Here is a 25,956-nt window from a genome sequence, read left to right as displayed (position 1 = left end):
GCAAATTGAAGTTGTTTTTTCCGATTAGCCTCACTAACAAGTGGCTTTCTTGTGGCCACACAGCTGTTTAGTCCCAATCCTGCAAGTTATCATCGCATTGTGCTTGTGGAAATGCTTACTTTCACTATTAACATAGCCATGAGTTCTACTGTTGATTTTTTTTTATGATGTAACCAAGCGTTCAAGATTTTGTTTCCGACCACATTTCTTTCGCGAAGATGATGGTTCACCACTGTCCTTCCAGGTTTTAATAATGCATTGGACAGTCCTTAACCCAATTCCAGTGATTTCAGCAATCTCCTTAATTGTTTTCTTGGCTTGATGCAGGGCAATACTTTGCCCCTTCTGAAACACAGTAACATCTTTTGCATGACCATGGGATACGTGTATATACACACACACACACACACACACACACACACACACATACAGTTAAAGTCAGAAGTTTACATACACCTTAGCCAAATACAATTAAACTCAGTTTTTAATCGTAGAAAACATTCCCTGTCTTGGGTCAATTAGGATCACTACTTTATTTTAAGAACGTGAAATGTCAGAATAATAGTAGAGAATTATTTCAGCTTTTATTTCTTTCATCACATTTCCAGTGGGTCATAAGTTTACATACACTTTGTTAGTATTTGGTAGCATTGCCTTTAAATTGTTTAACTTGTGTCAAACGTTTTGGCTAGCCTTCTGCAAGCTTCTCACAATAAGTTGCTCACAATGAGGTATGCTTGGGGTCACCATCCAGTTGTAAGACCCATTTGAAGGCACCAAACAATAGTATGCAAGTATAAACACCATGGCATCACTAAGCCATCATACCACTCAGGAAGGAGACACATTCTGTCTCCTAGAGATGAACGTAGTTTGGTGCGAAAAGTGTAAATCAATCCCAAAACAACAGAAAAGGACCTTGTGAAGATGCTGGAGGAAACAGGTAGACAAGTATCTATATCCACAGTAAAATGTGTCCTATATTGACATAACCTGAATGGCTGCTAAGCAAGGAAGAAGCCAATGCTCCAAAACTACCATAAAAAAGCCAGACTACAGTTTGCAAGTGCACATGGGGACAAAGATCTTAGTTTTTGGAGAGATTTCCTCTGGTCTGATGAAACAAATATTAAACTTTTTGGCCATAATGACCACCGTTATGTTTGGAGGAAAAAGCGTGCGGCTTGCAAGCCGAAGAACAACATCCCATCTGTGAATCATGGGGATGGCATCATTATATTGTGGGAATGCTTTGCTGCAGGAGGGACTGGTGCACTTCACAGAATAGATGGCATCATGAGGAAGGAAAATTATGTGGATATATTGAAGCAACATCAAGACATCAGCCATGAAGTTAAAGCTCGGTTGCAAATGGGTCTTCCAACTGGACAATGACCCCAAGCATACCTCAAAAGTTGTGGCAAAATGGCTTAAGGACAACAAAGTCAAGGTATTGGAGTGGCCATCACAAAGCCCTGACCTCAATCCGATAGAAACTTTGTGGGCAGAACTGAAAAAGCATGTGCGAGCAAGGCGGCCTACAAACTTGACTCAGTTACACCAGTTCTGTCTGGAGGAATGGGCCAAAATTCCAGCAACTTTTTGTGAGAAGTTTGTGGAAGGCTAGCCAAAACATTTGACCCAAGTTAAACAATTTAAAGGCAATGCTACCAAATTGTATGTAAACTTCTGACCCACTGGGAATTTGATGAAAGAAATAAAAGCTGAAATAAATCATTCTCTCTACTATTCTTCTGACATTATTTTAAGAATAAGAAAAGTAGTGATCCTAACTGACCTAAGACAGGAAAGTTTTCTACAATTAAATGTCAGGAATTTAATTGTAGAAAACAATTAAATCCCCCCCCCCCCCCCCAAAAAAGACAAGACACTCAAAGTACTTTTTACACAATGTCTTTTATTTTTTTTCTAATTACAGACTCATGGGTTAAAAATAAAATAAAAAAGGAAAACATATTTTCTCTTTTCTTCCATACCCACTCCCCCCATCTGAAAAAGGGAAAACAAGAAATGAAAACAGAGAAAACCTCTCCACACAAATCTCCCTCCCTCCCCCCAAAATAAAAGCTCTGAACCCCTCCTTAAGTAACTGATACCTGTAGCCCACGCATTAGTGTTCCATTGTGCCCTAACTGCACTGGACACTGAGAAAGACAAGGCCCTAGAAGAACCCTCCCCTTCATCCTCTTTCTGGTCCTACCTCTCTCTCTCACTCAATCGCAATTGCTCTAGCTATTGCTCTATCATGGCTCTGCCTTTCACAATATAAATTTGTGTGGTGGAAGTGTGCCGTGTATGCGCTGTGTATGTGTATGTGTTAACATGGGCCTGGTGCATCTCAGTGTATTCATGTTGTTAAAAGCTCAGCGCTTGTTATTATAATAAATGCCTCCCGCAGTGGGCCGGTGGTCCCCCTGTCCCCCTCCCCCGCCCCCCCACACAGAGAGGATGGGGTGAGTGTGCATAGCGGGAGCAGAAAGAGAGAGAGATGCCGCCGAGACAGTAGGGGGTGCTGCGGCCACGGGAGGAGGGGTAGTCAGCCTCCACTGGTCCTGAAACCTGAAACGACAAGAAGTGGTCTAATATACAAAGAGAGAGCGAGAGAAGGGGGGTGGGGGAGAGGCACAGGGACACAGGGAGGAGAAACAAATGGTTGGGAATGGCATATGGCAGCATGAGACAAGAAAAAAAAGTTTAAAAAAAAAAAAAAAAAAAAAAAAAAAAAACACAAAACAAAAAAAAAAAAACAGCTTTTACGCCATGCCATTGTACAGTCTTCATATGATGTGGAAGATGATTCAAGAACAATAGAACTTAAAAACAATGCCGAACTGTTGGAATAACCGAGTGAGGGATGAACAGGAAAGAAACCAGTGCTGGAGGGAGAAAAAGGGAATTCTAGAGAGCACAGACAAATAATAGAATATGATTCTCAAATAGCACAACTCGGTGAACACAACATTCTTGCTATTGGAATTTCACATATTCACGTTACAATAATAATAATAATAATAGTAATAAAAAAAAAAGAAAAAAAAAAGTTAACATTTTTTTTCAGTTTGCCTTCGAGTGCAAACACGAGGGGGGCTGTTGGGTGAGAAAAGTCACAGCCAGACAAAAAGGACACGCATCTGCAGCCTGAGATTACATCATCTTCTCAAATTTCAACAAATGCCAACAAATCTCCCCAACGGCCATATTGTACCTTACCAGGGTGATCGCAATATCTCCTCACACGCATGCGCACACACAATCGCACACTGCGGCCAGTCAGTCTGTCTTTCCAGTAGATGCTGTTTTTTTGGGGGGGATTTTTCCCCCTTTTTTTGTCTTTTTTTCTTCTTTTTTTCTTCCTTTTTTGAGTGGGGTCTTTTTTTCTTTTCTATGGGGACATGGGGTGATAGTAAAGGGGGGTTCATGGGGGTAGGGAGGTATTAGTAAGGGGAGTACCACGATGTTGCTCGCCCTCGGCCCCTGGAAAAGAGAGAGAAAAAGAGGGTGAGTTCTTTTTTTTTGTGGTTGATTTAAGAAGACGGAACACCAATTATTGGGTAAGATGTTTGTGTGTTTGTGGGTGAGAATTTAATGGGCCTTAAGATTAAGGACAGGGTATTCAGAGAAGCTATTCTTCTCACCACAACTGTACAGAGCGGTTATCTGAGTTACCATAGACTTTGTCAGTTCGAACCAGTCTGGCCATTCTCTGTTGACCTCTCTCAACAACAAGGCATTTCTGTCCACAGAACTGCCACTCACTGGATGTTTTTGGCACCACTCTGATTAAACTCTTGAAACTGTTGTGTGTGAAAATCCCAGGAGATCAGCAGTTACAGAAATACTCAAACCAGCCCGTCTGGCACCAACAATCATGACACGGTCCAAATCACCGAGATCAAATTTTTTCCCCATTCTGATGGTTGATGTGAACATTAACTGAAGCTACTACTCGTATTTGCATGATTTTATGCACTGCACTGCTGCCACACGATTGGCTGATTAGATAATCGCATGGATGATTGTTGGTGCCAGATGGGCTGGTTTGAGTTTTTCTGTAACTGCTGATCTGCTGGGATTTTTACACACAACAGTCTCTAGTATTTACTCAGACTGGTGCCAAAAACAAAAACATCCAGTGAGCGGCAGTTCTGTGGACAGAAATGCCTTGTTGATGAGAGAGGTCAACAGAGAATGGCCAGACTGATTCGAACTGACAAAGTCTATGGTAACTCAGATAACCACTCTGTACAGTTGTGGTGAGAAGAATAGCTTCTCAGAATGCTATTCTGAGATGCGGGTTAGTGCTGTTTTGGCAGCACGAAGGGGACCTACACAACATTAGGCAGGTGGTTTTAATATTGTGGCTGATCGGTGTATAAGATCCAGTAAGTGCAGATTGTCATAAAGGGAAGCTGAGGAAGATTCTCCAACAGCAAAATGTGTGCATCAGTTCTATTTCAAGCTTTAGAAATGATCTAGTGTCCAGTGTAGGGGACAGTGAAAGCAGTCTCTCCCTCTTTCTCTCTCTCTGTAAGGGCGGTTCCTGTGGTCTCTGTAAGGGAGAGATACTGAGGACAAGAACCCTCATATACTGTACATGCACACACAGTTACAGTCGACGACACATATCTCTGCTGTCTCCACAGATGGACTGAGCCACAGAGCACACACACATACATTAATAAATGCAGGGACATCCATTCAGTTGCTCCAACACTGCACATCATTCACACAATAACCTCCTCCAGGAACAGCCCATGCACTTGATGGCACAGAACCGTCTGCATGTTATTGGTTAGATACAAATATGGTCATTATCAGGCTGCAGGAATGAACCCTCCATTGTTATTCATGCAAGGGGATGAAAATGAACCAAAATGGTCTTTTCTGAACCAAACACACACTTGTCTTTTTCATGTTATTTAGAGCGGAACTTGATATCAGACCAAATCAAATACATCCTCAAAAGTTACCTCTAGATTTTCTTTTTGATTCTATAGCATAATGCTGGCTAATTATAATAATCTAAATAGACACAATCTGACAGTCATCTATTAAAGAAACATTTCAAAAATATTTGAAATCTAAAACTAATTTGAAAGCCTTTAGCTACGTCTCCAGGGCACTAACCAAAGCTCCACTCAAACAAGAGTAGAGTTGTGGCAGTGTAAGATTCTGATTCATAAAATGCTTTTACCCTCCTAGATCCCTTCATGCGGTCCTTGTGATCTCTCAACAGAAAACACAGGGCCCTTATTACATTTCAGGGCTTGGAACACAGAAGCAAACTATAGTAGGGTCGATTTCTATAAAAGGTACATGGTAGACCATAATAAATATTTTTATCAGAGTTCCTATTTGCAACGACAGAAAAAAAAAAAGAAGACTTTTTCAAAAGAGGAAAAAAGAGATGGACAGCAGCAGTCACAAGAGAAAAAGATGCCAAATTTATGGCCACCTCACCAGCAGTTTTTGAAACCCATTCACAGCATTAAAGGGATAGTTTACCCAAAAATGAAAATTCTCTCAATTTACTCACCCTCATGCCATCCCAGATGTGCATGAATTTCTTTCTGCTGAGCTCCAAAAAGCACAAAGGAGCATAAAAGTTATCCATACAACTCCAGCGGTTAAATTAATATCTTCAGAAGCAATATGATGGGTGTAGGTGAGAAACAGATCAATATAAGTCCTTTTTCACTATAAATCTCCACTTTTACATTCTTTTCTGTTATTTTTGGTGATACACATTCTTTGTGCATATTGCCACCTACTGGGCAGAGAGGAGAATTTATAGTAAAAAGGACTTTAATATCGATCAGATTCTCACCCAAACCTATTACATCTCTTCTGAATATATGGCTTTAAAAACTGGAGTCATATGGATTACTTTTATACTGCCTTTATGTGCATTTTGGAGCCTCCAAATTTTGGTACCCATTTATTTGCATTGTGAGGACCTACAGAGCTGAGATATTCTTCTAAAAATCTTTGTGTTCAGCAGAAGTCATACACATCTGGGATGGCATGAGTGTGAGTAAATTATAATTTAAATTGTATTGAACCTGGAACATTTCGTTAATGCCAGGATAATAAAACAAAGAATAATGTTAACTTAAATTAAAAAATGTAAAATATATAAACATTTTACTGGATTTAAGCTGCTAATAAGACGGAAACATGTCACAAAAGACTGTGAAAAGGATCTATCACCAAGCTATTTGTCAAATTTTTACAGCCAAAAATAAAAAACAACCTAAACTCCAAAATGCTAGCCAGCTGATACTGTCGATAATCAAACCAAATCAACTGCATAGCACTGATCAGGATTTTATGCAGGCACTTGCAATAAATCGGTCCAGTAAGTGTGCAGCAACAACACTGACTTGGCATCAACAAGGCGGTGTCTTGAAACCTAGTAAGCTGCATACCTAGACTTAATTTTTTTGGCATCATAAGCCATCAGAGTGCTTATGATGCCCATAATGCTTGAAGGTTGTCAGCTTACTCCATTTTGACTAGAGTTGGGATTATTATATAGAAATTCTATATATCGCAAACCAAAAAAAACAAAACAAAACAAAAAAAAAAAAACATTTAGTGGCATAACTTGATATTTCGAAAATTGCAACATTGTTTTCTGTCAATGTGATCATAAATGAAATGACTAGGGATGCTCCGATCAGGATTTTTACAGCCGATACCGATCACGATCATTTCACCTTTCATAAATGGCTATATATGTAAGCATTCTTCACCATGTCACTATTATTTGAATTTTCCAGTAATATCACTTTGCCTAGTTTTTGCTGACAAAGAGTTTAAAAGGCTTATTAAAAAGATTTTTTCAAGTATATGCTAACAAAATATTCTCTATATTAACATAGATAACCCTATAAAAAAAAAAATGAAGCTTAGTATCAAACTGAAGACAAACTGATAACCCATAGGTGCAATTAAACTTACATTTTTGACTATTGATACATTGTCATTATTTCATATAATTATAATTTCTCATTTTATTTCTATTTAATTTTTTGCATTATATTTAATGCATAATATTGTGGTATCTCACTTATCTGTACATCTTATTTGTTTGTGATCTTTTCTTGTATATAAACTCATTTTAACTATGAGCATTTATATTGTGTATTAAAGAACTTTATTTTAATGAGAAATTATAATGTGCATTTTGTTTAAATGTTTCAGAAAATAAATTTTCTGTAATATTTTGTCATTTAGGGTGTTTTTATATTGAATCGAGATATCGTATCGTGAACCTCATATCGTATATTGAACCGAATCATGAAATAAACCATATTGTCCCATCCCTAATTTTGATATCTTCACATGTCAAGTAGGATATTGACTCCCAACCTCTGGTGAGTGCAAAAGGTCATTCCATGCTCAGAATCTTACACTGCATGAGGGGAAATGGGCAGGGATGATGGCAATGACTGTACATGTGTGCGTTTAAGTTTCTTAATTCTTCCTCAGTTTTCCTTGTAACATGACGACAAACAGGATTTTGTACAGAGAGTGCAGACTACAAAGAGAGTGGTGCAGATACCCCCACACACCCAGAGGCATTAAACAGGGGCATACATACAAGAGGCAGGCTTTAATGCACTTTTAAACTACAGAGCACCACAAAATGCTTTAAAGGTAACAAGCAAAAAACAAAAACAAAACAAAAATTAATAATTCCAGCTCCATTCCTGCTTCGTGTCGGACTCCACTGCTATGTGTCTCTGAGTGATGACGACTAAATGAAGCAGGTGCCAGACAAACAGCATTTCAGTCTATTACGATGGACTTCAGAGGATGAACTGATGCCAACTCCAACCATAAGACATGGGATACATCATATGCCATTGGCTGAACCTTGGATTTAGGATAGACCTCACTGAAATTACCGGCCGGTTGAACTGCGAAGCACCTCACTGATCTTGGCCTGCATCACTTCGGTCTAATGATGGACTACACTCTTAAAATGGAATACACCGACTATCAATAAATTGCCAACATAAGCCTTCATCAGCCAACAAACAAAGGACAATGCATCTATATGAACTTCTGCAGTTAATCCAGGATGAACTTCAAAGACATTAATCATTAATCTTACAGTTCTTACAAAATCTTTGTTTAAACACTGGCCCTTAACACTTACTTAGTTTAATAGTTTTAAACCATGACTTGCACTGCACATAAATAATATTGGCATTATATTCATGCTGTTATCCAGAGGGGAACTGGCCCCACATGTGTTGTGAAAGGCACTACACAAATAAAAATGACTTGAATAAAGGGGAAAGGAAATGAGAAAAACAACAAATTCATATAAACACGTAAATGATCATTTGCGTTTGTCTGATTTGAAAAAAAATTCCAAAATGAGAAGACACTGACTAAATGAATCTAATTTCATAAGCACCGGTAATAGTATGCCATTCTTAAAAACATACACCCTTTGTGTCAGCCATAACAAATCATAGCATCAGAGCGTTTACAATTTTAGATACGTTCTACTTTTTTCCTCCATTCTGTTGTCTGTACTCAGTCCTATTTGAAAAGGGTTACATTTAGCACTTAATGATAAACACCTAAAATATACATTTATCCTTGTATGATCTGTGATTACTGGCACAATACTCAAATACACACCTCAAAATATTTCACAATGTGAAAAATAATTATCTATCTATCTTCCATATCGCTTCTACAGTTCAGAGATTGCAAATTATTAAACATGAAACTGCCTCCATCCTGTTAGTGTGTTTCTACTTTATTACTTGAGCAAAACGTCCTTGAGTCTCTGAGTTGCAATGGGTATCAGCTGGCCACATTAACATACACTCTCTAAGTACAGTCTGTCAGATATGCCCACTGCCCTGCTGCACACACAATTTCACAGTTGCACTCTCTGTCAGGATGAAGCCTGTGTGTCCATCACAGTCAGTGTATTTGTTGCTATGGTGCTCACCTAAAGGCCCGTCCTCTGCCTCTGGGGGGTGTGTAGCCACTGTAGTAGCGCGCCCGGGATGAGAAGCTTCCTCCCCGTGAGCGGAATCGGGCCCGAGGGAAACCGCGGTCTGTGGTGCTAATGCCAGGCCGATTCGTTCTCTTGGCCCCAACCTGTATAAACAGTTAAAAGATTTTATGGAAATATCCTAAATTTGAACTCCAAACTTGTTCTCAAATGTTATTGATTAAAAAAAGAAGCACATCTGAAATAAACAAAAAGGTCCTAAAATTTGACAGCAAGTGTACGGTAAACTGATCTGGGAAAAGGGAACTGAATAGTCCACTATTTCATTCTGCTTAAAATGTTTAGCAAAAAGAAAAAAAAAAAAGAAAAAAAAAAGAAAAGAAAAAAAAAACAGGGTGCACCTTTAACATGCATTCAAGATCTCATCTCACCTTAATCTGTCTTCCTCTGAATAAAGACTCATCCAGTGCCATGGCTGTCCTGACAGACTCCTTGTCTGCAAACTCTATATATGCAAACCTAAAATGTGAACAGGGAAAATAGTAACATAAGGGCAGTCAAGGTTGACCAAAAGGAACACAAATGCATATACTGATTTAGCAGTGAATGATTTTTAGTTGATCTAAACTGACTACAGAGAGACCAAACATATAAAGTGATGAACACATCACAATCTATGTACCCTTAAGTAAGATCAAATTGTAAAAAGATTTTTGTAAATAACCAACATGTAAACAGAGCACAGTGTTCGCAGTATCTGTGAACGTTACCCCATGCAATGAAAATGTCAGCAAATTATTAATGGGAAACAGCTTGAAAATACTGTGCACCAAAATAGCACAATCTCACTCTTCTATGAAATGTACTCAGTTGTTTATGGCCTCCAAGTTTACATACAGTGCATCCGGAAAGTATTCACAGCGCTTCACTTTTTCCACATTTTGTTATGTTACATCCTTATTCCAAAATGGATTAAATTCATTATTTTCCTCAAAATTCTACAAACAATACCCCATAATGACAAAGTGAAAGAAGTTTGTTTGAAATCTTTGCAAATTTATTAAAAAAAAAAAAAAATCACATGTACATAAGTATTCACAGCCTTTGCTCAATACTTTGTTGAAGCACCTTTGGCACCAATTACAGCCTCAAGTCTTTTTGAGTATGATACTACAAGCTTGGCACACCTATTTTTGGGCAGTTTCTCCCATTCTTCTTTGCAGGACCTCTCAAGCTCCATCAGGTTGGATGGGAAGCGTCGGTCCACAGCCATTTTCAGATCTCTCCAGAGATGTTCAATCGGGTTCAAGTCTGGGCTCTGGCTGGGCCACTCAAGGACATTCACAGAGTTGTCCCGTAGCCACTCCTTTGTTATCTTGGCTGTGTGCTTAGGGTCGTTGTCCTGTTGGAAGATGAACCTTCACCCCAGTCTGAGGTCCAGAGCACTCTGGAGCAGGTTTTCATCAAGGATGTCTCTGTACATTGCTGCATTCATCTTTCCCTCGATCCTGACTAGTCTCCCAGTTCCTGCCGCTGAAAAACATCCCCACTGCATGATGCTGCCACCACCATGCTTCACTGTAGGGATGATATTGGCCAGGTGATGAGCGGTGCCTGGTTTCCTCCAGGCATGACGCTTGCCATTCAGGCCAAAGAGTTCAGTCTTTGTTTCTCATGGTCTAAGAGTCCTTCAGGTGCCTTTTGGCAAACTCCAGGTGGGCTGTCATGTGCCTTTTACTGAGGAGTGGCTTCAGTCTGGCCACTCTACCATACAGGCCTGATTGGTGTAGTGCTGCAGAGATGGTTGTTCTTCTGGAAGGTTCTCCTCTCTCCACAGAAAAATGCTGGAGCTCTGTCAGAGTGACCATCGGGTTCTTGGTCACCTCCCTGACTAAGGCCCTTCTCCCCCGATCGCTCAGTTTGGCCGGGCGGCCAGCTCTAGGAAGAGTCCTGGTGGTTCCAAACTTCTTCCATTTACGGATGATGGAGGCCACTGTGCTCATTGGGACCTTCAATGCTGCAGAAACCTTTCTGTACCCTTCCCCAGATCTGTGACTCGATACAATCCTGTCTCGGAGGTCTACAGACAATTCCTTGGACTTCATGGCTTGGTTTGTGCTCTGACATCCACTATTAACTGTGGGACCTTATATGTCAGGTGTGTGCCTTTCCAATACTCATTTTTTTTTTTTAATAAATTTGCAAAGATTTCAAACAAACTTCTTTCATGTTGTCATTATGGGGTATTGTTTGTAGAATTCTGAGGAAAATAATGAATTTAATCCATTTTGGAATAAGGCTGCAACATAAAATGTGGAAAAAGTGAAGCGCTGTGAATACTTTCTGGATACACTGAATAGGAGTGTAAAATCTTTCCACATCAACAAAAGGCCATACTAATTACTGCCATGGCCTGTAAAGCGCCTAGAGATTTTTATCCCCAAGAGCCGAGGCAAAAATAATGGAATATAAGTCTTCATCTTTTAAGAAGAAAAAGTGCTCAAGTTTTCAAATAATTCATGATTTTACATGAAGCTATGTTTACTTAACATAAGTTAACTAAATTAAGCTTATACGCCAGTGCAAATAGCCACAGTTCAGTCTGTGGTTTCACTGCACGAGTGAAATGTTTTAGTCCAAAGCATTACAGCCTGCATCTAATGTGTCTATTCTAAGCAGAGACTGTCTGCCATACAGCAGAGAACATGAAATGACACACCATAGGACGAAAGGTGGTAGTTTTGAAAGACAAGTGGAGGAGAATGTATTAATTACCCTTTGGGGTGTCCTGTAAACTTGTCACACAAGATGGTGACTCTGTTTACGGAGCCACAGCCATGGAAGTGCGCCTCCAACTCTTCTGCAGTCGCTCCATAATCCACCTGCAAGAGAAAGGGAGAATCTTAAAATCTAAAGCCAAGGTATTATTACCATCGCTAACATCTCAATAAATCATGTAGATGTAAATATTAGAGCTGTGAATAGATTAAAATTTAACAAATTCAATCGTACGGTTTTCTGTGATTAATCGCGATTAATCATGGTACATGAAAACATTAACATAATTAAATATATTTACTTTATATTTTGTCTGAAAGAACTTGCAAGAAATTGTAAAATATTAAATTTTTTGCAGATAGAGTTAATTAGACACATTTTTACACGTATAAATCTTTGATAAAAGTATATGTTTACACGCCATCAAATCAGTGGACATGCTGTAGTTAAAAGTTGCATAAAATCTTCAGGCATTTCCCAGTGGACTTTTTTATATAAATGGGCAGATTCAATTCAAAGCAAGCTTTATTGGCAAGATAAACTTAAGTGTACATCGTCAATAGGGCTGGGTGATATGATGATATACTGTATATTGTGGTGACGATATAAAGTGTCAAACGACAGAGATTTTACCATATTGTGTATATCATGATATGTAAATTTCCACATGCGCAGCGCAGGCTTATCTGTCTGTGGGCAGGGTTTCATGCGAGACTGAGAGAACTGAAGAAACATGGGTTTTTTCGACACTGAAAAATTCTGCTGCTGCCCAAGAAAATTCAATGACATTCAAAAGCGCCAAATATGCTTCTCATCTGAATTTCACGTAAATGTGGCGCACACTATCTCTGGGGCTCGCAAGTGCGCACACCTCCAGCAGGCTTCCTGATATTGGTGCTCCACAGACAGGAGAGCGCAGAGCCGGATCACTAATGCTACTCATGACCCAGAAAAAACTAGGGCTGCCCCCGACCAAAGATTTTCCTAGTCGACTAGTAGTCGTTAGTTTAAGCCATTAGTTGACTAGTTGTCACATGTTTATGATATTAATTTACTTAAATATATATATATTTTGGGGGCATCAGAAAATGGTTTGAGTTCCAGGGCTGAGAATGTTATAAGTAACATTGCTAACACTGTTCTACATTACAGAGAAATACTGAACCGTAATAAAGAGCCTTTAAAATATACATTTTATAAGCGCACGCTTCTATTTCAGTAATTATTATCAACATAATAATTATTATTTTTACATTTATAATTGTTTTTATGTCTTCATTTGTGTAATTTTCCGCCTGCATGTTTAGACGGATACTTGCCTGATACTGGTAAATGGAAAGGTGGATACTTATATATATATATAATATATTGCAATATCCAATTACATCGGCAACACCCGGGCTGAGGAATATTCTTGATTTAGTGATTTTGCATCAAAAAATAAATTAATTTATTAAAAAACTAAAATCTTAAATCAAATAAATTTCTTAATTCAAATTGCACTCCAAACAAAACGAAAAAGCAATTAAAATAATGAAGTTATCAAAAAAACTATATATATATATATATATATATATATATATATCGTGAAGGAGGGAACAATACTAATTTAAGTCACACATGTTGTTTTTTCCAGGACAATGAAATACCCGACCGGCAGAGAATGCACAGATGAAGGAGGTTAGTTTCCAAAGAGATGTTGCCCTTCACAAGTGTTGTAAAGCCATTTTCAAATAGTTGAACACACATTTTAATTGCACTTAATTTTTTTCCAGTTTCATTTGAATTTTTAGTTATAATAATAAAAAATAAAGTTCAAAGTTTGAAAACAAGCTGTCTTGCTTTATTGTGTAGGCTTAACCCTAACCCTGCTTAACGAAAATGACCCCATAGTACCACCTAGCGTCCAACCAGCGGTAATACTGGTGTTTGTCGGTTTCCTGTGGAGTTTTTCTTTTTCTGTGACCAATCGATCAATCAAAACCTGGTCGACCAAAGCTCTTCTCATCGACTAACGTTTGGTCGACTATTAGGGGGCAGCTCTATAAAAAAACCTAATGAAGAAAGGCAACTCCACAGAATGAGATGGCTACCAAACAAGTCATGAAAATGAAGAGGAGCGCGCTATTAAAACAGGTGTGACATCTGTGCTGTGGGTTCACAAAAGCCGACACAGAGCAGAAAGATGTAATCTGCTAACTGTGTTGCATGATGATAATCACTCGTAATACAAGCAATCTCTTTAGCACTTCAAAATGAAGCATGAAAAAGAATATTATGAAAGCCAAAAGATGCACACATTTATTTGGTCAAAAAATTTAGTTTGGATTTTTATTTACTTGTGTATTTTCTTTGTTGCACTGCATTGAGAAGATCTTGAGTTTATTTATAATAATAATAATAATAATAATAATGGTTAAAAACACCAGACTGATATGTGGCGTAATGTGAAATTTAGATTTTTGGCAAGGTTGAGTTTTAAGAGCAAGTTGAGTTTTTAATTTTATTTTTTAATATAACTACATTTGATTTTCAAGTTTCCAAATGTAGGCATTACAATATTGTTTAACATATAAACCAATTTTTTTATTGATTTTCCAGAAAACGTTTACTATATTGTGATATATATCGTTATCGTGTATATATATATATATATATATATATATATATCTTAATTGCTTTTATGCATCTTGTATTTTCTTTCAAATCTATATGTAAAGCACCATTGTATATGAAATGTGCTATATAAATAAACTTGCCTTGCCTATGTTGTAAAATTAGAATATCATGATTAAGATTTTGGTCATATCGCCCACCCCTAATTGTCAATGCATTATTATACATTATACAGATGTGCTCAAAAGTTTGCATACCCTGGCAGAAATTGTGAAATTTTGGTGTTGATTTTGAAAATATGACTGTTCATGCATAAAAACTGTCTTTTATTTAAGGATAGTGATCATATGAAGCCATTTATTATCACATAGTTGTTTGGCTCCTTTTTAAATCATAATGATAACAGAAATCACCCAAATGGCCCTGATCAAAAGTTTACATACCCTTGAATGTTTGGCCTTGTTACAGACACACAAGGTGACACACACTTACACGTTTAAATGGCAATTAAAGGTTAATTTCCCACACCTGTGGCTTTTTAAATTGCAATTAGTGTCTGTGTATAAATAGTCAATGAGTTTGTTAGCTCTCACGTGGATGCACTGAGCAGGCTAGATACTGAGCCATGGGGAGCAGAAAAGAACCGTCAAAAGACCTGCGTAACAATGTAATGGAACTTTATAAAGACGGAAAAGGATATAAAAAGATATCCAAAGCCTAGAAAATGCCAGTCAGTACTGTTCAATCACTTATTAAGAAGTGGAAAATTCGGGGATCTCGATACCAAGCCAAGGTCAGGTAGACCAAGAAAGATTTCAGCCACAACTGCCAGAAGAATTGTTCGGGATACAAAGAAAAACCCACAGATAACCTCTGGAGAAATACAGGTTGCTCTGGAAAGACGGTGTGGTTGTTTCAAGGAGCATAATACTACGATACTTGAACAAAAATGAGCTGCATGGTCAAGTTGCCAGAAAGAAGCCTTTACTGTGCCAATGCCACAAAAATCCCGGTTACAATATGCCCGACAACACCTTGACACGCCTCACAGCTTCTGGCACACTGTAATTTGGAGTGACAAGACCAAAATAGAGCTTTATGGTCACAACCATAAGCGCTATGTTTGGAGAGGGATCAACAAGTATTGTGCTCCTTGAAACAACCACACCGTCTTTTTCCAGAGCAGCCTGTATTTCTCCTGAGGTTACCTGTGGGGTTTTTCTTTGTATCCTGAACAATTCTTCTGGCAGTTGTGGCTGAAATCTTTCTTGGTCTACCTGACCTTGGCTTGGTATCAAGAGATCCCCAAATTTTCCACTTCTTAAGTGGTTGAACAGTACTGACTGGCATTTTCAAGGCTTTGGATATCTTTTTATATCCTTTTCCATCTTTATAAAGTTCCATTACCTTGTTAAATAGGTCTTTTGACGGTTCTTTTCTGCTCCCCGTGGCTCAGTATCTAGCCTGCTCAGTGCATCCACGTGAGAGCTAACAAACTCATTGACTATTTATACACAGACACTAATTGCAATTTAAAAAGCCACAGGTGTGGGGAAATTAACCTTTAATTGCCATTTAAACGTGTGTGTGTGTCACCTTGTGTGTCTGTAACACGGCCAAACATTCAAGGGTATGTAAACTTTTGATCAGGGCCATTTGGGTGATTTCTGTTATCATTATGATTTAAAAAGGAGCCAAAAACTATGATAATAAATGGCTTCATATGATCACTATCCTTAAATAAAAGACATCAGTGATCAGTCATATTTTCAAAATCAATGCCAAAATTTCACAATTTCTGCCAGGGTATGCAAACTTTTGAGCACAACTGTACATACAGATATAAAACAAATTCAATGCTCAAGTTCAATTTGCTGACGTTTGAAATCTCAAAACTATTTTCTCTGGCTGTCGTTTAGTCTCTACCATGCATTGGCTGGGTCTCTCTCATGCGGTTTTGCTTTTGACACTGGTTCAGATGACAGTGAATGAACATTTTCGGGTGATGCAAAGAGATACGGCAGCTTGCCCATATCTCTCCCACACCTGGCTCACCACTTGCAGGTAAAATCTCCATTCTCCATACAGCAAATCCACTCCTGTGTTTATTATGCCTGGGACATGCGCTGAACGTAATGAATAAGCGTGCATTGCTCCACGCAATCAGTTTCTGTGCTAGGATGTGCAGTCGAGTGGAGTGTGTACCTCCTGGAAATTATTTATTATAATTATTTATGCCAATTTTAGGCACCAGGAAGATGGGAAAAACATCAGTGAAGTTTCAGGAAATAAAAAAAATAAAAAGGGATACTGCATTAATTGCTGAGAAAATAAAATTAAAAAAAGATCACGTTAAATAGCTTGTGACAGATTAACAAATGCTTGAACAATTAAACGTACATTTCCGACATAAATAGACCTCCCATCAGCTTCCATCTTCTCTTCAATGGACATGATAACAGGGCCGGCTGCAAAGAGAAAACAAACCATCCACCAATATATGATTTTAAGTGCAAGTTTGCAATTTAAACATATTATCTGCAAGGTTATTACATATCTTCATGACTGAAATCTAGGTTTCATTCTGTTCCTTGATATCTCCACTGACATCAAACAGTCCAGTGCTCATTATACTTTCCCTCTAATGCAGTCCTATTTATCAGCGCTGTCTGTTCTGCAGTGTTCTCTTTCAGTACTCCTTTGTGCACAATCTTTCCTCAGACTTGCTCATTCACCCTCCCTCCCTCATTCGTACAGTCTCACTTACCAGGTGGAGGACTGAGGTTCATCTGTTTCTCCACCTCGTTCTGTAGCTCCTTCAGTTTCTCTGCCTCTTCCTCCATCTCTCTCACACGGGCTTTAATTGCCTCCAGCTCCTGAAAAGCCAAAATAATATATAAAATCCACATCCTTCCATCAAAGCACTAAACATTAGACAATCAAAACTAGTGATCGGCCGATATGGGGTTTTTTTAATGGCCAATGCCGATATCCTGAGAGTAGGGTGGGCGAAACAATGCCGATATATCACACAATTTGATATAGTATATCACAAACATAAAAAAAAATAATAATAAAAAAAAAGATGAATAAACTATATTTACTCAATTTCACACTAAACTTTAATTTTGTAAAAAATAATCTAAAAAAATTATTGTATATTAAATGGTAGATATGTAAATGATTCATAACATTTTTGTAATTTATTTGCACATGAAGAAATTGTTAATATATTAGGATGAAAAAAATATCAGTACACACAGTAGTCCAGGAACCATGGATGGCATGTCCACATTAACAATAGCATTTTCTAAAAAAATACCGAACCAAACCAACTGCACATACAGTGCATAATGAATAAGACATTTACTTATAGCACATGTGAAGCGCTTTTACTTTGAAGTTGCACGCACACGCTCATGCAGATCCAGCACGAGCAGCAATCTCCTGACAGTTTAAACGGCCGGGATCACCTGCTTGGATCGTCACAGACTGACCATCATGTTTTGTGAAGAGGAAGTTTTGATTCCGGCTAATAGAATATAAGCTTCAGGGGAAGATATTAGATGAGCGCTCGACGGGAAGAAAATGTTGGATTTTCATGAGATTCGTGAATTACATCTTTTTAAACAAGATATCTGCATATTTGCATACGGTATATAATAGAATTTTATTGATATTTGCCTTTTATCATTAGAAAAGTTACAGGGAACTGCTGAGGATAGACTGTTAGAATATGTGCTTCAGAGGAAGATTTATGAGCGCTCTACAGGATCCTGGATCTGCTGAAGTTGTGTGAGGTTGGTTTATTACATCTGTTAAAATGAGATATGCACATATTTGCAGATGGTATATAATATTAGTTTTATTGATTTTTGCCTTTTTATCATTAGACAAGACAGTTAAAAGTTATAGGGAACTGTTGAGGATAGAGAGGGAGAATGAAACAGGCAAGCACTTAAACATTATGAGCTCAAACGCGTCTGTCACGGCTCTGATATGCGGACCATTTAAATGACACTGTGTTGCATACCGGTCTATTATTGTAGTAACACGATGGCACGTAACAACAAAACAAACTGTGACTGGTCATTTACATGTCTCAGTCGCTTCACATGCAAGCAGGTGATTCTCAGCTCCCTTAAGAAACAAATCGGCCAAAGGGGAAAATTTATCAGCTAATGCCGATAATTTAAAAAAAAATCCAAATATCGGCCGATTTATTGGCCTCTGTGATATATCGGTCGACCACTAATCAAACTCTGTACTGCATATATTGATACTGATTACTTTGCATTACTTCATCCTTTAAATCCAATTTTTTAAATCGAAATAATTTGGAAAAACTTAGATGGAGGAAACCTATGCTTTGTAATGCATAAGAGAGTTCTTAAATGCATAAGCATTCATTATTTTCAACAGTGATCATACTAGTGATGGGAAGTCCAATTCTTTTCCACGAACCGGTTATTCGGACAGTTCGTTTCAATGAACCGCTTACAAAAAAAAATTATTCACCAGTTCTTTTACATCATCGTGTAATGATGTCACTGTACATAACACATATCGTGGAACACATTGAAACACATTCAGTAAAGCCATATGTAAGTGCATATTGCTGATTATTACATTTTTATTTAATTAAGTCATAATAATAATGGTGTTTATTGTCATCAGTGTTTCACTTAGTTGTCTTACAATACATCCTACATTAAAGCTTTGCACCTAAAGCACCCAATACTGACACTGATGTACAAACGTGTTCCGTGCCTGAAGCATATAAAGTGATTAAACTAGTCTTAATCAACTCACCCTTTTTTTTTTTTTTTTTTTTTTTTTACAGAAACCATGATCCAGCTCATAACATCAAATATAATCTGCATGCACAATACTCATGTCAAATTAATTTACATCTCGACTGAAACATCTCATCAGCAGCTCACTGATCAGCAGTTCTCAGTATTATGTCCGAAAGAGGCGATTCTCAGTTCAGTGTACTGGAGACTTGCAAACTTCTGTGATCGACTCAATGTACTGTTGATGTGAGAGCTGCTGTCCCGGATTAGTGTACTGTTGTCTAGCTAACTGTTGTGAGTGACTCAATGTACTGTTGACGCGAGACCTTCTGTGCCCGGATCATTGTACTGTTGACTCAAGAAATGTTGCGAGCGTCTCAGCCCTTTTCCACCGAAATTGCGATGGTTCTCGTGCCGAGCCTGTGCTCCACTGGTTCACGGCCAGGGCAATCTGGAGCCTATCGTAAACAGGCAACGCTTTTCCACTGACCTGAGAGCTGAACGGTGACGTAACGTATTACTGTCTACATGGTGGTTTCACGTGACTACCTCAAACATAAACAAATATGGTGCGTCACAGTGTGTTTGTATACAGCTTTCACTCTTGTTTTTGAGGACATATTTAAAACATACGGATTAATGCAATCTATCGTTATTACATTGCTCAAGATGCTAAAGATGACAGGTAATGTAATTACATTATATTGTATGAACTATGGCTTACCTTGCTAAGTTCTGTAAACTGTTACAGTGGAATCATTATTAACATTGGTGTAGTAGATGGCTGTATTTGGATTTTTGTCATCGCATATATTATTGATTGAGAATCCCACCGTTTTACTTAACAGATAGCCACGATCTTCCAAACTTAGTGAGTAGCTTGTCAAAAATCCACTTACAGAAAAAAAAAACAATGCACAAAATAAGATGAGAGTGTAACGAAAGCTAACAAAGTTGGCAAATTTAAAAACTTACTGAGATCAGTTACAGAGGACACTGTTTATCACGAGCATTACTAGCTGAATTCAATGCCCCGGTTAGTTAGCAGGCTGGTCGGTGTCCAAGTACAAAACATTGTTGCTTCCTCCAACGTTGCTTTTGCTTATGTCCTTCTTATGGTCCCTGTACTCCCTTAAGTGTTTTTCAATTTATTTATGATTTGGTCAATTGTCCGATTGAAGGCGGTATGCATCATCTTCATTCTCGGAGAGTATTTTTTTCCTTTGCGATCTCTCTAGTTTATCTCAGATCTTCGTAAATACCATATCGCAAGTAGAGCACTCATTTCGTCGTATTACCTGAACGCTTTTAATGTCTGATAATTTTGTGTTTTTTTTTTTTATTGTTATAGAGTAAAGTACTCCTTGCTGCAGACGGTATCTACTGTTGTTGTTTGGGGAAACTTTGCCATGTTGACAAAACATTACCCCACCCTCCGTCCCCTGACGTAATCGGTTCCTGCATAGACAAGCAAACTTTTGGGGCCGGTGTCGAATCAGGTTTTCTGCCTCGGAATGGCCTTTTCTGCGGTGGAAATGTGTGGAACAGTTCAAGAATTCGCACCGGGCCAGGAACCCGCACCCGAACCATATTGGTGGAAAAGGGCTATCAATGTAATGTTGACTCAAGAGCTGCTGCCCCGGATTGGTGTACTGTTGACTCAAAAGCTGTTGCGGCTGGATTATCTTCATACATTGATAAAACGGTAATACAATCAAGTCATAAACATATTTCCAGTATGTTTTATTTGTTACACTCTCTGCTGTTCAGCAAAATACACCAGAAACATACATTTCGCCACTTAATCACACATATACCAAGTATCAGCAGCTCATCAGTTCTCAGTGTGTCGGACACCTCTGAAAGAGTCGATTCTTAGTTCAGTGTACTGTTGATTCGAGAACTCTTGCGACCGGAGCATTCAGTGCGATTTGTGAACTAGTTGGAGTGGTTCATTGCAAAGAAGAGTTAGGAAAAGCAGATATCACCAGTTGTAGGATCATATTACTCCCCGTTATCGGTTCATTTCAAGTCTGAGAGTCAGGCACGTCCGAGTGACAGGTTAAGATATTTAATATTCAAAGAGTAAATTGTGGATCAGTGCTGAATCGAGACACGAACCGTTTCAAACGATTCAGTCCGATTTGGTGAACTGTTACAACTCGTTCACTAAAAAGAACAGGTTCAAAAGAACGATTCGTTCACGAACTGGACATCACTAGATCATAGACACAGCATGTACATGCGTTCTTACACACGTCACGTGATTATGCACTTGAGGGCTTTCAAACTGCCTTTCATTCCAATTCAAAGTAGACTGTCCACTCAGCAAGACGTCCTTGCAGCACAGTTGTGGATATTAAAGACACCCCCTAAGCATGATGCCATCCGTGCACACACTACTGAGTGAGCAAACACACTTTTGGTGTGTGTGTGCACGCGCACAGTTTCGGAAGTGCTGCATTGCAGGGCATTGGGAGTCGCTCTCGATCCCTCCTAAAGATACACAGCACGCATGTGAAGGCCCCTTTGCGCAGTTAAATCAAGCAAGTCTAAACAACACCTTTATAACAGTTGATATTTATAACCCATAAGGATATATGACGATCTCCATACAAAGTGACTCGAATGATTAAATACTGCTCATAGATAGAGCATATATTCTGAATGAAAGAACAAAGCATGCATACATGCATGCATTCAGCATGTAAATGCATGACCTACTCTTGCCCCAGTAAAGTTAATGTGTATGGAGATAGATGCACCAGCCCAACCCTACTGCACCGCACGATAGGAAACCAATACACCACCTCCATCCCAAAATGCATCGACGCCAATAAGCAGCGTTTAAACACTAAACACATCGAATATACAATGATCATGGCAATTGCAGATGTGTATTAACATCTGCGAGGCAACACTACAGTGCAATGACTCGATTCCTTTGTATGTTACCAATTCGATGCAATTCAAAAACTGATTTTCTAAGCATCTCGCGCCTCTTTTTTCCATACATGACACACATCATAAAGGCTTATTTCTTTTCAGAGGCCGACAACAACCTGAGTCTCTTCGCGCACATTCAACTTACTTTTGTACGCCATAAAATCGGCTGCTATCAACATGTAATAACGCTGATAAGAAAAGAGGCGTGTTTACCGTGAGCCGTCTGCTTCTTTACTGATGGACCCACACTACTGCGGCTAATGGCGGCCTGTCCTACCCTCGCCCCTGTCTCTTATATCTCCCGTCTCGCATTTTTGCGATGAATGTTTTTTTCCCCCGCTAGGTCGACAGATCTGGCGCAGAGGAACCCAAAGCGATGTTGCGCCAACATGGCGGCCAGCAGCACGCATGTCACACACTAATTCTACAGCACCGCGTGAGCCACAATGGCGGACAATCCGACATGGCATAACCGGTTTCACGCTCACATGATCATTTGGTTGCGGTTTGGAATTTCCATATATCTTATTAATATGGTATTACAGGGAAACATAAGGTGAAATGTATTGTTTTAATACGGGTCTAGACACAAAACTGAAACTAGATGTTATATAGCGAGTATACTGTGCCCTTCTTCACTCACCGGATCTTCAATAGCGGCCTCTCCCTCGTCTAATCCCGGTTCTTCGTCGCCGACGCCTGGGTCTTCAAGTTCTGAGTGACCCGGGTCTGAGTCCAGCAGAGACTCCTCTGCCAGTCCGTTACCGAACTCCGCCATCGCCTGATTCCCGGTGGTCCGACACGCCTCGTGGCTGCACTACAGGCCGCGACTCTCGCAAGGGGGGAGCGCGAGAGAGGGTAAGGGGAGGGAATAAAAAACGGCGGAAAACGCCGCTCACTAAAGTTAAAATGGGGAATAAAATGCCCGTCTCTTTTCCTCTGGAGTTTCAACGTGTCCTCCAGCGAGGTAAAAATCTCTCTTTAACCAGATATAAATACGTTTCGTTTAGCCAATAGCTTACACGCGACTTACAACTCTGTTTACATTAGAAGACAATTTCAGAACAGCAAATGTGTATTCTTCACGAGGGCTCCTGTGTTCCAGCACAAAAATGGAAGCCGTGGGCGGCGACTCAGAGCACTGCAGGCGCACTATCGAGAGGTGATTGGTCGATTCTGTACTTTTGACACGCCCTCTTAACGTTTCGAGATCTTATTGGTTCTCTTTCAGGACATTTCTCTGAGCTTACAGTTTAGACTTTACAGCGACGGCGACGGCGATTGGATGACAACAGCGCCAATCACCGCTCACAGACCATATATTGATTGCAACGGCATGTATCTACTATGAATGTACTGTGGAATCCTGGTATCTTCAGTGTGAAATCACCCGAGGCCACTAAACACGAGCATATTTATCCATTAAAAGACGAATCTCCATGTCTCTAAAGAGCACTTCAGCATTTTAAATTGCTTACCGCATTACGCAAAACATGAAGCATTCAAGCACTAGTAGTGGGTGACAAGTTGCTGGATATGTTGAGCATATTGTGCACATTTCTCTAGAGGTTAACATATATAACTTAGTGCTTCAAATTCACAACACCAGTAAATATGAATACTAATATATATATATATATATATATATATATATATATATATATATATATATATATATATACAGTACACAGTACACAGCATAAATGAGTACACCACCTCTGAATGAAGATATAATTATATTTCTAAATGATTACTATTACAATTTATGTGAAGATGACAAAATTGAAATGTATTTAACATATACTTAATAACATAATCGAAATATATGTTATCAATATCTGTAAAATAATTACATTAGGCAGTTTTGTAAAGGGTTGCAAAAATGAGTACACCCTTGAATAAACTCAAATAGCGTACAATATTTTAGTACTTAGAAAGTCCTCCATAACTTTTAAATACTGCTCTGACCCTTCTTGACATCAAGTGTGCAAGTTAATTTGTGGTGGGAAGAGAGGGTGGCATCTTCTCTTTTAAGATAAAAAAAAAAAAAAAAAATCTGAGTTCATTTTGCCATTGATGAAGTACAATTCCCCCACACCTTCAGCACACCTAAATCCCCATATAAGAACTTTACCATCACTGTGGGTACCATGCACTTCCCACTGCACTCCCGTGTGACGCCATGCATTTTGGATTCCATCAGATCCAAAAAACAAAAAATGACTTTGGGCTCATGAGACAAGCTTATGGATTCTCAAAGGTCTGCACCTTTATCAGTATGGGACTTGGCAAAAGCTAAACAAGCTTTTTATGCTTTGGGTTCAGCAGTGCCTTCCTGTGTGGATGACAACCATGCATTCCACTTCTTTGCAGAGTGTGTCTTACTATGTGAGATGAAACAATCCCTCCAGTTTGGCTTCCCACAGCTTTTGCCAGCTCTGAGGCACGTGCTTGGCAATTCTTAGCAAAAATCACTCCTCATGAGGTGAAAGCTTACAGCGACTGACAGAACATCTCAGCAATCTTGTCACAAGTCCATTCTTTTTGAATTTCTGTTACTTTTGCTACTGTGTTTTGAGCCAATAACAGTGATTTGCTAATACTCTAATACCATTGTTCCCTTTTGTGCAATTAAATCATTTTCTTTTTTCATTTACTTGACAATTCTCTCCCATGTGGTCCATTTGTTGTCAGCATTGAGTCTGAGAGTGATTCAATGAGATAAGTAAAACTTTTACACTTTAAATGATGTCTATTTGAGTGTGATGGTGCAGTAGAATAATCTGCTGATCAATGTCCCTCATCTAGCACCAGAAAATATTTTATATTATAACTTTCAGGAAGGTGTACTCATTTTTGCAACATGGCTTTTTATCATTTTGATAAATATTTTTTTTTCTTGTTTAGTATTGACATGTTTCATTAGTATCTGATTAAGCAAATTTGCTTAAACATTATATTATAAATGAACACCAGATATGTCTTATTTGTAAAGAGAAAGAGAGAGAGATGAATTTGCTAGGTTTCAGAGGGGGTGTACTCATTTATGCTGTGTACTGTGTACACACACACACACACACACACACACACACACACACACACACACACTTGAAGTCAGAAGTTTTCATACACCTTAGCCAAATATATTTAAACTCAGTTTTTCACAATTCCTGACATTAAATCGTAGAAAACATTCCCTGTCTTAGGTCGCTTAGGATCACGACTTTATTTTAAGAATGTGAAATGTCAGAATAATAGAAGAGAGAATTATTTCTTTCAGCTTTTATTTCTTTCATCAAATTCTAACTGAGTCAGGTTTGTAGGCCTCCTTGCTTACACACACTTTTTCAGTTCTGCCCACAAATTTTCTATCGGATTGAGGTCATGGCTTTGTGATGGCCACTCCAATACCTTGACTTTGTCCTTAAGCCATTTCGCTACAACTTTGGAGGTATGCTTGGGGTCATAGTCCATTTGGAAGACCCATTTGCGACTGAGCTTTAACTTCCTGGCTGATGTCTTGAGATGTTGCTTCAGTATATCCACATCATTTTCCTTCCTTGTGATGCCATCTATTTTAAGTGCACCAGTCCCTCCTGCAGAAAAGCAGCCCCACAACATGATGCTGCCACCCCCATACTTCATGTTTGGTATGGTGTTCTTCGGCTTGCAAGCCTCACCCTTTTTCCTCCAAACATAACGATGGTCATTGTGGCCAAACAGTTCAATATTTGTTTCATCAGACCAGAGGACATTTCTCCAAAAAGTAAGATCTTTGTCCTCATGTGCACTTGCAAACTGTAGTCTGGTTTT

At 38.8% G+C, this 25,956-nt stretch overlaps 1 protein-coding gene across 3 annotated transcripts; it reads right to left on the bottom strand.

Annotated features, from left to right (window-relative positions):
* Positions 1–1,898: 1,898 nt before the first annotated feature.
* LOC127432206 (polyadenylate-binding protein 2-B-like) lies at positions 1,899–23,263 on the bottom strand. 3 transcript variants are annotated; one of them, XM_051683100.1, is made up of 7 exons: positions 22,787–23,263; positions 17,169–17,277; positions 16,802–16,869; positions 11,783–11,889; positions 9,439–9,526; positions 9,002–9,153; positions 1,899–2,580 (listed from the first exon to the last, which is right to left on the bottom strand). In XM_051683100.1, the coding sequence occupies exons 1-7, from the start codon at positions 22,919–22,921 to the stop codon at positions 2,385–2,387; spliced, it is 855 nt and encodes a 284-aa protein (XP_051539060.1). In that variant the 5' UTR covers positions 22,922–23,263; the 3' UTR covers positions 1,899–2,384. The 3 variants fall into 3 exon arrangements, with proteins under 3 accessions (XP_051539060.1, XP_051539063.1, XP_051539061.1); XM_051683103.1 differs by lacking the exon at positions 22,787–23,263 and adding an exon at positions 22,357–22,512; XM_051683101.1 differs by lacking the exon at positions 1,899–2,580 and adding an exon at positions 3,313–3,495.
* Between the last annotated feature and the right edge of the window lie 2,693 nt (positions 23,264–25,956).

This window comes from Myxocyprinus asiaticus, chromosome 41, assembly GCF_019703515.2.
Source record: "Myxocyprinus asiaticus isolate MX2 ecotype Aquarium Trade chromosome 41, UBuf_Myxa_2, whole genome shotgun sequence".
NCBI lineage: Eukaryota > Metazoa > Chordata > Actinopteri > Cypriniformes > Catostomidae > Myxocyprinus > Myxocyprinus asiaticus.
The sequence above is the reverse complement of the archived record's forward strand: the minus strand, read 5'-3'. Positions and strand labels throughout refer to the sequence as shown.

Bases quoted from the DNA above. Each gene is read 5' to 3' on its own strand.
- LOC127432206 (XM_051683100.1), bottom strand. From the start codon at position 22,921: ATGGCGGAGTTCGGTAACGGACTGGCAGAGGAGTCTCTGCTGGACTCA. The intron at 16,870-17,168 runs GTAAGTGAGACT...TTCTCTTTGCAG, and splicing joins GAACCTCAGTCCTCCACCTG to CCGGCCCTGTTATCATGTCC. The intron at 9,527-11,782 runs GTAATTAATACA...TTCACATTTTAG, and splicing joins TTTACAGGACACCCCAAAGG to GTTTGCATATATAGAGTTTG.